This window comes from Monodon monoceros, unplaced genomic scaffold (assembly GCF_005190385.1).
Source record: "Monodon monoceros isolate NGI ecotype Baffin Bay Population unplaced genomic scaffold, NGI_Narwhal_1 Super_Scaffold_12, whole genome shotgun sequence".
NCBI classification, from domain to species: Eukaryota; Metazoa; Chordata; class Mammalia; order Artiodactyla; family Monodontidae; genus Monodon; species Monodon monoceros.
In genome coordinates, this window is record NW_021703768.1 from 159,917,338 (window position 1) to 159,929,873 (window position 12,536).

The 12,536-nt window shown below is 53.1% G+C and overlaps 1 protein-coding gene across 1 annotated transcript in view; it reads right to left on the reverse strand.

The window, feature by feature from the left end:
- Positions 1 to 3,321: 3,321 nt before the first annotated feature.
- Positions 3,322 to 12,536, reverse strand: part of SAFB2 (scaffold attachment factor B2) — a 33,440-nt gene continuing 24,225 nt past the window's right edge. The window contains exons 14-21 of the mRNA XM_029216272.1: positions 11,748 to 11,884; positions 9,820 to 10,110; positions 8,688 to 8,828; positions 7,446 to 7,488; positions 5,956 to 6,086; positions 4,208 to 4,320; positions 4,016 to 4,082; positions 3,322 to 3,726 (exon numbers count right to left, since the gene is read on the reverse strand). Of these exons, the coding sequence (XP_029072105.1) occupies positions 3,576 to 3,726; positions 4,016 to 4,082; positions 4,208 to 4,320; positions 5,956 to 6,086; positions 7,446 to 7,488; positions 8,688 to 8,828; positions 9,820 to 10,110; positions 11,748 to 11,884 (1,074 nt within the window). The 3' untranslated portion in view covers positions 3,322 to 3,575. The remainder of the gene's footprint in view (positions 3,727 to 4,015; positions 4,083 to 4,207; positions 4,321 to 5,955; positions 6,087 to 7,445; positions 7,489 to 8,687; positions 8,829 to 9,819; positions 10,111 to 11,747; positions 11,885 to 12,536) is intronic.

The window sequence follows — 12,536 nt, forward strand, 5'->3', positions numbered from 1 at the left end:
AGAAAGACAAATATATGATATCGCTTATATGTGGAATCTAAAATATGCCACACCTGAACCTATCTGCGAAACAGAAACAGACTCACAGACATAGAGAACAGGCTTGTGGTTGCCAAGGGGAGGAGGGGTGGGCTGGGAGTTGGGGTTAGCAGATGGAAACTATTGTATATAGGATGGATAAACATCAAGGTCCTACTGTATAGTACAGGGACTATACTCAATATCCTGTGGCAAACCATAATGGAAAAGAATATGAAAAGGAATATACATAACTGAATCACTTTGCTGTACAGCAGAAATTAACACAGTATTGTAAGTCAACTATACTTCAATAACATTTTTTAGAAAATTTATCATCTTAACCATTTTTAAGTGCACAACTCAGCGGCATTAAGCACATTCACATTGTCCTGCAACCATTCCCACCATCCATCTCCAGAACTTTCTCATCTCCCCAAACTGAAACTCTGTCCCCATTGAACACTGACTCCCCATACCCTCCCCCAGCCCCCACCATCTACCTGCTGTCTCTATGGATGTGACTCCTCTAGGGACCTCCTATGAATGGAATCAGTATTTGTCCTTGTTTCTGGTTTCTCTCACTGAGCACCATGTCAAGGTTCATCCCTGTTGTAGCAGGTGTCAGAATCTCCTTCCTTTTGAAGGCTAATATTCCACTGTATGGTTGGACCACAATTTGTTTATCCATACTACTACACACCCATTAGGATGGCTATTACTTAAGAAAACAAACACACCCAGAAGACAAGTGTTGGTGAAGATGTAGAGACACTTGGAACCCTCGTGCAGGGCTGGTGGGAATGTAAGATGGGGCAGCCGCTGTGGAAAACAGCCTGGTGGTTCCTCAAAAGTTAAACATAGAATTACCATATAAGCCAGGAATTTCACTCCCAGGTATACACCCAGGAGAATAGAAAACAGCTGTGCAAAGACCTACAGGCAAACTTGTCTTTATAGCAGCATGATTCATAGGAGCCAAAAGGTGGAAACCACCCAAGTGTCCATTAGCAGATACTTTTTATAACAAATCTTTTCTTCCACCTCCCTTTTCTCTCCTGAAATAAAAATCTGAATATAACCTAATGACAGTTAAAAAAACAAAAAACAACCAGCAACCCAACCATATGATGCTCTATCAGATACAAGCAGAAGAAATAAAAAGAAAATAATGTCTGATAAGTGCTATCTAATTTAGCCTGTCAACGCTGGGGCACAAGCCCCGGTTATATCATGGACAAGATGAAGTGCTCAGACGCATGGGTCTATTCAGACGTTTCATCTCAGACAGAAGCAGCAGGGGAGGTGTTTAGACCCCGCAGGTCTGTTCACAGAAACGGTGAACAACTCTTGGTAAGGTTCTGGACTAAATGACAAGCCGTTTTCCCTCAATTTATCCAGAAGTTGCACTCCTGAAAAATCTGTATGTATGAAAACTGTAAACTGTGTCCCCCCTCCAAATTCACATGTTGAGGTCCTGGCCCCCAGGACCTTGGGATGTGACTGTATTTGAAGACAAGGCCTGTACAGAGGTAATCAAGTTCAAATGAGGTCAGTAGGGTGGGCCCTAAATCCAGTCTGAAATTCAGACGCAGACACACACACACACAGGGAGAAGGCTGGGTGAAGGAGGTAGAGACGGGGTGATGGACGTACAAGTCAAGGGATGCCAAAGACTGCCAGCTGCCACCAGAGTTTGGGAAAGGGCCTAGAACAGATCCCCCTCCCTACCCTCCGCCCCCACCCCCACCCCCCAGCCTCAGAAGGAACTAGCCCTGCTGACACCTGATCAAGCACTCCTGGCCTCCAGAACTGGGAGAGGATAAATTTCCCTTGTTTATATCACCCAGTCTGTCGTGCGTAGTTACGGCAGCCGTGGCCAATCAATGTTGTCCTATGTATCCATGTAAAACAGAGACTGGTGTTAGGCCCAGCTAATGAGGAAAGGGCTTGTCTCTCCCCACAGGCTGTCCGGGGGGACTGGCCCACACTCTTCACGCTTCCCGGGGTCCCCTCGGGCCAGCTGGGCGGCAGTGCCCTGGTCAAGTCCTGGCTCTGCGCTTCAGGACGTGCTCCTATCTTGTGACAAGATCTGACAGCCGGTCTCACCCTCAACCCCAAGTCGAATCTGGCTTCTCTTGGCCAACTTGGGACACTCGGACCCCAATTTCTAGACTAGCTTGCGGGGTGGGGAGATGAAGCTCTCCATGCAGGAGAAAACATGCCACACTGGCCCGGACTGCACCATGGAGACGTCGTCCTGTCAACCTGTCATTGGAAAATGGCTCTAAAAGCCCCTGCGGTGAAGGAAGCGCATGAGGTGTTTATTTGGGCAATTCAAGCAGACAGGACTCGAGGGCCAGCGCCAGCCTGCCTTTCATGCTCGGGCTTCCTCAGCAAGCTGGGCAGGGTTTTCAGATTGCTCTTTTCAAACTAAACACCCCAGCAGGAACACAGGGAACTCCAGGAGAATTGGCAATTGTTCTGGGGCCTGTGGGGTGGCTGTCCTAGTTACAGAGGGGAGGGAGGGAATCAGGTTGCCAGCAGGCGGCACATGGGTTAACTCTTCACATGCCAATCCAGACCACGCTGGTCCAGGGCTGAGATTTGCGGGAAACCAGCGTCCCTCTTGACCCCAGGCCCTGCACAGGTCCCAGATCAGTCTTGTGGCCACCAGGCCACCTCATTCATGAGATGGGCTGGGCCCTTCTCCTGCCCCAGCAAGCCTGCAGTCACCCATTCCGTGTCCCGACATCAGCTCTGCGTGGGCAGCCATGATCCTTCCAGAGGAACAGAGATGGCCCCTGTGGCCAGACAGGGGTCTTTAATGAAGAAGATTGCTGCTGCTTATAATCACAAATGAGATTTCACCTATGAATTTGCATTTCCAGAAAAACAGGCGGATGGGATATAGCTGGGCTCACACCAGGCAGGGTCTGCCCCATCCCCAGCCCTCAGCCAGGCCCCCAAACCGCACACCACCACTGGCTGGACACCCCCAGGCACCCCAGCAGAAGAGGTGAAGTGCTGGTCCCAGGGCCCCCCGATGCACACACACCTCCCCTCAGGGAAGAATTCCTAATTCCCATCCCAGCTCTGCCACCTACAAGCTCTCGGACTCTGGACAAATGATCTGACCCCGCAGCCATTTCCTCACCTGTAAGATGGGGAGGTGCACAGCCCCACTTCATTGAGAGCTGTGAGAATTCAAGAACACGAGCCGGCCTCTGCTACCCAAACAAAAGCGGTGCCGCCGAGGGCTGACACTGCTCTCTGCTGTCATCACTGAGACACACACACAGCTGCGAACCATAAACTTTTATTAACGGAAAATGGAATGCCTCGTTAACAGAAACCTTGTCTTACAAATGGCAGAACAAGAACACATTTATTTTAAAAAAAAGAAAAAATAAGTGGATTCACATTGTATTAAGCTACAACACGGTGGCAGGATTTGCTTCTGTTTCTTAAAAGATTCCACAAGTTCAAGGTAACTCTGGCTAATAGACTCGACAGTACGTCTGCCTGCCTACCAGGACACGCGGGGTGGGTGGGCTCTAGTAGCGGCGGGTGAAGTGGGGGTATGGGTGGGGGGCGGGGTGCGGACCTCTGCTGCCCCGGTCCTGGCCGGCCACTCCTCCACCCTCGAGGCCTCCGGAGGGCACCACGTGAGCCTGGGCGTGCCCACCGTGTGCAAAGCCGCCTCGCCTAGGAACAAAGGCACACGTTTGGCCCCGGAAGCACCTGTGTTCTCACTGTGTCACGTTGCAGCATAGGGCTCTGTGGCCTTTAGAGCCCCTTGGCTTTTTCCAGGTGAGGAAAATCATAACCACGGGTCGCATTCCGGGGAAGAGCGTTAGCTGCATAAGTTGCCAAGAGCTGCTTTGGGGGTTTGTTCTCAAAGCATTCGACCCCGAAAGTGGATCAAGCATGCAGAAAGGGAGAGGAAGTGAGAAGTGGGAACAAATCAATTTTATCCGCGGACAGTACTTCTTACCCCGATATTCCACCCCGACTTGCCACATGCCCTGGCCCCGAGGGCCCAGACAGGCCCCTCTCACCACCTGGAAGAGAAGAAAGAGTCTGCACTTGGAAGCCCTGGAAAAGCTGGCCCTCTGGAGCATGCTGGGACTGTGGCTGTCCCTCCCCGGGAGGCCCCCCCGACCCGCAGGCAGGGGTGAACCCATACCTTGCCACCGCAAGTGCTCCCGGCCCGCCGTGCCCGCATCCACTGTGCCCGGCCAGGCGCGCTCCTGATGCTCCTCCAGCCTCTGGCTGTGCTCCGCCCAGTCACGGCCACCCCTTTGCCAAAACGAAAGGCAGATACACAATGGTCCCACTGTGCCTCTAACGTGAGGCTGTGACATGGGGGCTCTGGGGGCTCGTGCCCCACTGTCAAGGGTTTCTGAGAGAAGTGGGCAAAGAATGGCAACAGACACTTCCCCAAAGATACACACTTGGCCAGTAAGCACACAAGTAGGTGTTCAGCACAGCTACCTTCACAACCACCTCACCCTCATCAGGACGGCTATTATCTAAAAGACAAGGACGAGTGTTGGTGAAGGTGTGCAGAAACAGGGATTCTCACACTGGGCTGGTGGGAATGTAAAATGGTGCAGCCTCGTTGGAGAACAGTGTAGTGGTTCCTTAAAAGCTTAAACACAGAGCGACCGTATGACCCAGAGATTCCACTCCGAGGTGTCTAACCAAGAGACCGGTAAACATGCGTTAACACGGAAACTCATACACCAGTGTTCTTAGCAGCATGATTCCCTAACAGCCCCGAAGTGGAAACCACCAAAGTGTCCATCAACTAATGAATGGATAAACAAAATGTGGTCCATCCACATACTGGAATATTAATCAGCCTTGAAAAGGGATGAAGCACTGACACTCGCTACAACAAGGATGCACCTTGAGAACACGATGCTCAGTGAGCGAAGCCAGACATAAAAGGCAACACAACACACTGTGTGATTCCAACTCATGTGAAACATCCAGAACAGGCAAATCCACAGGGAAAGAAAGTGGGTTAGTGGTTGCCAGGGGGATGGGGAGTGACTGCTAATGGGGGTTTCTTTTGGGGGTGATACAAATGCTCTGAAATGGATTGTGGTGATGGATGCACAGCTCTATGAATTAACTGAAAGCCATCAAATTGCACACTTTAAATGAGTGAACCGCACAGCATGTGAATTATATCTCAAAAAAGCTGTTTAAAAACGGTTTCAGGCAGAAACCCCGGGAGATGAAAATCCAAACACGGTACCCACGTGCAGGTGCCAACAGCCCCTGGAGGCCTACAGGAAAGCCTCCTGGCCCCAGGCTGGGTGTGGAAGGACGAGGGCACTGCCCGCCGGTGACCACCACTCCGAGGCCCAGGACCAGGAAGCCAGCAGACCCCCCACACCTGTCTGCAAGGGTGAGTGCACCTCAGTGCGTGCAACGCCTATGGTCTCAGGTGACAGCCCCCCAGTCACACGGTGACGCTGCACAGTGCAGCCTGTTGTCAGTGCAGGAGCTCGCCCATTTAAACTTAACGCAAATAGGACTAAACGACAAGAAACGACCCAGTGCTAAGTAGGTCGCTCAGGAAAGAACACTCTCATCCGTCACACTGGCACTCCAGTCTTTGATCAACACCCGAAAACCCACCTAGAGGTGCAGCAGAAACTTGTGGTAGCCATGACACCGGCCTTACAAACACCTAAAGACAACTTCAGGGGTGGGATGGGGTAAAGCTTCTCTACTACTGATGGGGACAAGCCTTAGACGGCTTCAGGGCTGCCGCCTTCAGCAGGCAGAGCCCACACAGGGCCAGGAGGAGCTGCTCCAGGTGACCTGGCAGGTACACATGCCCAGTTCACTTTCAGAGAAGCCAACCTGTCACCCGGTGAGGACAGTGATGCCCAGCCCCTCTGTGGCCTGCCCGCTAACCTGGGGGGAGGAGGCAGCCCCCGGCCCTCGCTCATCCTCTTGTCGGAGCCGTAGCCACCCCAGCCGTCTCGGGAGTCGCGGCCATGGCGCTCTGGTGGTCCTCCGTGGCCATGGCGGTCGTCTGAGTAGTGCTGGAAGGCACAAGAGGGACAGGGCAACTCCAGTCACATGGCTCCCAGACAAGCTCACGGCAGGCCTACCTTCTGGGTCTCGGAAACCTGCAGACCCTGCCTCAGCGCGCTGGGGTGTGGCTCAGTACCCCAGCCACCCACGAGGACCTGCCCAGGCCCCTTCGGGCACTTCCTGACCCCCTCCTTAAGAACCCCAAGCGCCGCTAAAGCTCCATCACTGGTGCCACACGAAGGGCCAGCAGCGGGCCCTCCCACCCATGAGCGTGGAGAGCCCCATGCTTCGGGGTCCACTGAGAAGAGTCACTCAGACCCGCCTTCCCTGAAGAGTCAGGGCACCTGCTCCTTGCTGGAGACAGGAGGGCCCTCCCCACATCCCTAGGGCAGGCCAGCACCCTCAGAGCCCTCTCTGTTTATACTACTGTGGAGGCCTGGAGGCAAGTACTGAAGGCAGGAACGGATTAGTACCCCTGGCCAACCAAGTCAGTGCTCAGGAAGCCAGCACACCTGGGGAGCAAGAGAGAATATAGCACTCTCTCAAAACCCACACCCCTATTTTAAAAAGCCATGATTTTGATGCTGTCCCCCACCTTTCTCGTGGAGGCCTCCTCTGTTCTCTGAGCTGACACCCTAGGCACCTCTCACAGGGAACCTGCAGACTATCAGACACGGAGACCCATCCCAGTAGCCGACACAGAGGAATGCCCCAAAACATGACCTAAATGACCCCCTACCAGGCTGCTAAGCCCCCGCTGGGGCATCCCACAGTGCCTAGACTCAAGGCACTCCAAACATGTAGGCAACCAAGTATCTCTTCAATTAGTTTCTACTGAATAAAACGAAAAACAAGCCCTACCTGTGTTAAAAAACACAGACTCCAGACTCGAGACTTCCCTAGTGGCGCAGTGGTTAAGAATCTGCCTGCTAATGCATGGGACATGGGTTCGAGCCCTGGTCCGGGAAGATCCCACATGCTGTGGAGCAACTAAGCCTGTGTGCCACAACTACTGAGCCTGCGTTCTAGAGCCTGCGAGCCACAGCTACTGAGCCCACGCACCATAACTACTGAAGCCCGCGTGCCTAGAGCCCATGCTCCACAACAAGAGAAGCCACCGCAATGAGAAGCCCGCGCACCGCAATGAAGAGTAGCCCCCGCTACTTCACAGCAATGAAGACCCAATGCAGACAAAAAAATAAAATAAATAAATAAATAAATAAATAAATAAATAAAATACAAAACACACACTCACTAACCAATCATTTCTGTGCACATCTACTCACCGGCCAGAACTGACATCTCCACGCCCCGCCCACCCCACAGAAGCAGGCACGCCCCTGGCCTGCTATCTGGCTTTTACTCACCTGCCCATCTCGCTCTCCCATCACTGACCTTGAACCTTCCCTCCTGCAAAAAAGAAATGTCTCATTCCAAAGGCAGCTGATGGCTCTATACAACACTGCTGCAGACCACACAGAAGAGTGCCACAATTAGAGTACTTATCCCCTTTTACCACATGAGAACTGTAATTTACTGGCCTGAAAAAAAACTGCCTCGCAGCTTTCTCTGGGGGTAGGAGTGAAGTGGGATCCTAAGAAGGTGGGAACGAAGGTTTTACTGAACTAAAATCCTTTAGAGGGGTCTCAGAAGTAGAGACCCACACCATGAAGCTAATGCCTATAATTTTATCTGTGGCCTGATGACAAGTCAGGTAATAAGCTTCGGCAGGTCCCTAACCTCTAGTCCGACCCAACACACATGACTCACGCCACATCTGAAACCAATTCCAGCCATAATTAATTAAACGAGCAGCTTCTCAGCCTGTCTTCACCTACCCTACCCCCCACCCCACCCCCCACTCTTCCTTCCCAGAGCTAATGAGCAGGGAAACAGCTCAAGGATATGCAGCTCAGGGGAGCATGATGAGAAACCTAAAGAGAGAATTCTTAAACTGGAAAAATCGAGGGCTGCTTTTCTAAAAAACGAGATATAGTCTTCATTAAAAAGGCACTGGCAAAAGAAAAATAACCCACCCAGAACCTCGAAACACAAAGTAGGCCTAACAGGACCTCTGCCACATTCCGCAGTCAGCTCTCTTCACGTGGGCTGGCACAACCCCATGCCAGTCGGTGACCCCTGCAGATGGCTCAGGCGGGTCATGGCCTTTCTCTAAACTGCTTTCTCATCTGTGTGAACAAGGAGGCCGGGCCACACCCTCCTCAAAGCCCGATTCTCCAGAGCAGCTTGTGCCAGTGGGAGGGACAGGGAGGAAGTGTGGCCGTGGACACCCCACAGGGAGCTGTGAAACCCAGAGCCCGGGGCCACCCCCAAGAGAGCTGAGCATGGGGGAAGCCGAGGTTCAGGTCCTGCCCAGGGCCCGTCTGTCCTAAGAGGACAGTGCATGAAACATGCTCCGAGGTGCCTTCCCCCTAGACAAAGCCAGGATGCCGTACACGACCACCGATCCCAACGTCCTGCTCAAGGTCTGTTTCTAAATCCCACATGTGACGGTCAGAGGCACACACTAGGAACCTCACGAGTGCACCAGACATTAAGAGAACAGACGGAGACCTATCCCTGCTGCAGGAGTGGGGCGGGGCACTGACCTGTCAGCCACGTGCTCCTGGTACTGGCCCCGGTCACGGTGGTCAAAGTCGTGGAAACGGTGATCGGGCCGAGGGAAGTCTGGGCGGTATCTGTCCTCCATGGCCATGCGCTTTCCCTCTGGCCAATAGGCGTCATCTCGCCTGTTTTTTTATTTTAAAAAGAATGCAAATTTCATTTATGAAAGAGAATGAGAATAAAAAGAAAAAGGGCAGAAGTGGGGAGGGGAGCTCTCTCTCCAGACCCAGTATCATTTAAAATGTCCCACAGGGCTAAAATCTAAACATTCAATCATTATCGCTTTGATTTGATAAATTAAAATCCCCCAAACTGCCAAAAGGCATACTGGCATTCTCATCTAACAATCCTGAAAAAAGAACCGCTGTGAGCTAATTGTGTCACAAGGCTGTTAATACCTTGATCCCCACATGAGCTCAGATGCAAGTGCAATGAAATCTTTGATTCTCCTGGAATGAGGTTCCGAGTCACCACGTTCTCACCTCCTCATCTGCTATGCTAACCTGAACCTCCCTCTGAGCTTTTGCAGAAGCAAAGGGAATTAGATCGGGTGATGGCAAACGATATACAACTCGGGATGGTATCCAATTATCTTCTTCCTGATTTTTACCAGAAAATTAGGCTCACAGGTGGTGGGGTGATGGGTGACCATCAATTAAGCCGCTCAGAGAAGCTGGAGAGCAATAAACCTACTTTCTGAGTGGGAAGGCAATCTCCTTCTCCACAGCACCCAGCCTCTCCCTCTAGGAGGACACACGAGGCTGACGGAGACGGCAGCGAATGCGGCGTAACGCATGCTTGGTTGTCTCCTACCCACTAGACAGTGGTCATGCTCCACCAGGAGCCACAGTGCGAATAACGGGATGGCCTAGGCGAAAGCATCAAACCCTTCAGCAAGTGGCAACAATCAAGATTCTCTGAAGAATAACTCGGGTGGGGAAAAAAACGCTGCATTGGCCACAGAGGTGGCAGCAAGGAGCCCTGCCCAAGCGTCCAGAGGCCCAGATTCTGTCTGAAACACCTCCGACTCCCTACGCTAAGGTGGACAGGAGCGGGGTGGCTCTTTCAACGTCAGGGGAAGCGCCCCGTCCCCCCGCTCCGGGCCAGGGGCCTTACCGCCCAACGTCGTAGGGCCTCCTGAGCACCGACCGCCGCTCCTGCTCGTAGCGCAACTGCTCCTGCTGGTGCCGCAGCTCCTCGCGCTCCCGCTGGATGCGCTCCTGCTCCTTCCGGCGCTCCCGCTCCACGCGCTCGCGCTCCCGTTCCAGCCGCTCCCGTTCCAGCCGCTCCCGCTCCAACCGCTGCCGCTGGCGCTCGAGCTGCAGGCGCTCCCGCTGCAGCCGAGCCTTCTCCTTCCCCTCGTGGAGGGCGTCGAGGCGCTGCTCCCTCTCACGCTGCTCACGCTCTCTGGGGGAACACAGGAAGGCAGCCCTGACTTCCCGACGTGGTGGTGTCCGGCCATCAAGACGTCGTCCTCCGAAGGAGTCTGGAACCTTCCAGCTCCCGGATGGGAACTGGCTCGCCCCAGGCCTGGCTGCCCCCTGCCAGCTACTAGGCGGCAGGCACTAACCGGCTCCCTAAGCTGCTCCATCGGCCAGAAACCCCAATCTCCACACTTTCCCTTTCTCCAAACAGCAAAGCTGGGGTGAGCTGGGAGGGAGGGGGTGATGACGAGCAGACACAGAGCTTCAGGTCCAGACCAGGAGGACCTGGCTCAAAGAGCACCAAAACAAAGCCATAGCTAAATAAAGATCAGGAAAGTAAGAAATGCAAAGGATAATTGCCACTCTGAAGCTGCTGGGCACGGAGAAAACCCTGGAGATACGGATGACAGTAGCTTTCCCTGAAGAGGGACAATCAACACTGTCTTTTTGTCACCCCTCCCCTCTACAAGGCTGTATTTTTTTTTTTTTTTTTTTTTGCGGTACGCGGGCCTCTCACTGTTGTGGCCTCTCCCGTTGCGGAGCACAGGCTCCGGACGCGCAGGCTCAGCGGCCATGGCTCACGGGCCCAGCCGCTCCGCGGCATGTGGGATCTTCCCGGACTGGGGCACAAACCCGCGTCCCCTGCATCAGCAGGCGGACTCTCAACCACTGCGCCACCAGGGAAGCCCAAGGCTGTATTTTTAATAAGCACGTCATTTTGAAGGGACCTAAGAGGGTGTGGGGACAGGAGAAGGCCAGTCACCAGCGAAGGGGTCAGTGGTCTCATTTATCAGCCACCGCACACCAGGAGCTGAGCCGGGACTGGGGAAACCCGTTCTGCTCTCTTCACACCCTCCCACGGTGCCTGGGAAGGGTCCAAACCAAGGGCAAGCCAGCTGGAAGCAAAACATCTCCAAATGATCAAGAAATTTTTACTTGCTAAACCCCATATGCAGAGGCTGAAATCACAGTTTTGGAAAAGCAAACTGGAGAAGTTTCTACATGATCTGCTTTAGCTCAAGAAAGTTTCCCAAACACTGCAGCATCACAACTTCACTGGGTGATGTTTGAGGGAAAATGACAAGGGAGCTCTAGACAACCTGGTGTGAAATGGCAGAAAGCGAAAATGGAAATGACAAGCCTGCTTCAACAAACCATCTCCTCAGCAAAGGGGCACAGAATCGCTGTGGGACCGCTGCTGCCTGAAAACGCCACGAAATGCAGACGTCTCAGGAGCAAAGATGTGAATCACAGCTCAAACAGGCCAGCCTGTTCCTGGGCTTCCATGTTGATCTAATTCACGTGGAAGGGTTTGGCGGCGAAAACTGAGGCCTCAACCCTGGAGACCCTTCTACCAAAGCCATAGGCAGTGTGGGTCCACTTGCTACCTGGTCCAGGGTGCAACTTCAGCCAGAGGAGATGCTGCTGAGCAGAAACAGGCTCTGATGAAATGTCACGGGACTACCATGGGCCAGTGTGAACGCCCCCGCCTTTTGCTCTCAGAGGAAACACACTAGGAGGCCAGTGAGCCACAGCCACACAGGCGACTCGCTTAGGAGGAAGAGCAACCCTCCCAAGAGGAGACCACGGACCCGCTGGCCTTGCTCGGCCCCCACTCACCGCCGCCTCTCTGTCTCTCGGATTTCCCGTTCCCGCTGCCTCTGGCGCTCTCGTTCCCTTTGCTCTTTGATTTTGTCAAAGGACAAGATGTCTCTCTTCTCTTTGCTTTCCGATTTGCGATCCTGACTCTTTGAGCTCTGTTTACCAAAATTGGTTTATTAATGTTAGGAAAATGCTGACAACAGATGCACGACGCAAGTGGAGTATGCACATCTGGACTAGACTAAGATCCTTCAATCCCATGTAGTTTACAGGGAGGCCCCAACACAGGCCGCCTCACACCGCCATCTGAGTTACGCTGCTAGAGTCTTGCTTTCAAAGGGCATTAATGGCAGAGAAAAGGTGGGGTGAAACCTCAGCAGTTTTTCTGCAGCAGCAGAGCCAAGCGCTCTGCATTATCTAAAGCAAAACAAGGCTCCCCAGAGGCACAGGGCATGTGCACTCGATGCCCTCAGCGACCCCTTCGTTCACTGGGGAAGCTGTCGAAGCAGCTGTCTAGACAGACAGCTGGAGGAGGGGCTGCGTTTTTCACTTCTCAGCTATTGGCTCAGGCATCAGGCAGGTGGCCTCAAAACAGAACCAACCAAAGGCACTTGAATGTAAAACAGCACTGCCAGTAAGGCAGAAAGTACCAGTGGGCAACTTTATGCTCTTACATTTCTGGGAGAAGGCAGGAAACAATGACAGCCAATACCCATTTCTGAGGCTCTCAAAGGCTGGGACTCCCAAACTGGCCACAAGCAGACTCTCCCAGGAAGTTTTTATGTAGCTCAGAACCCAGGGCCTCCT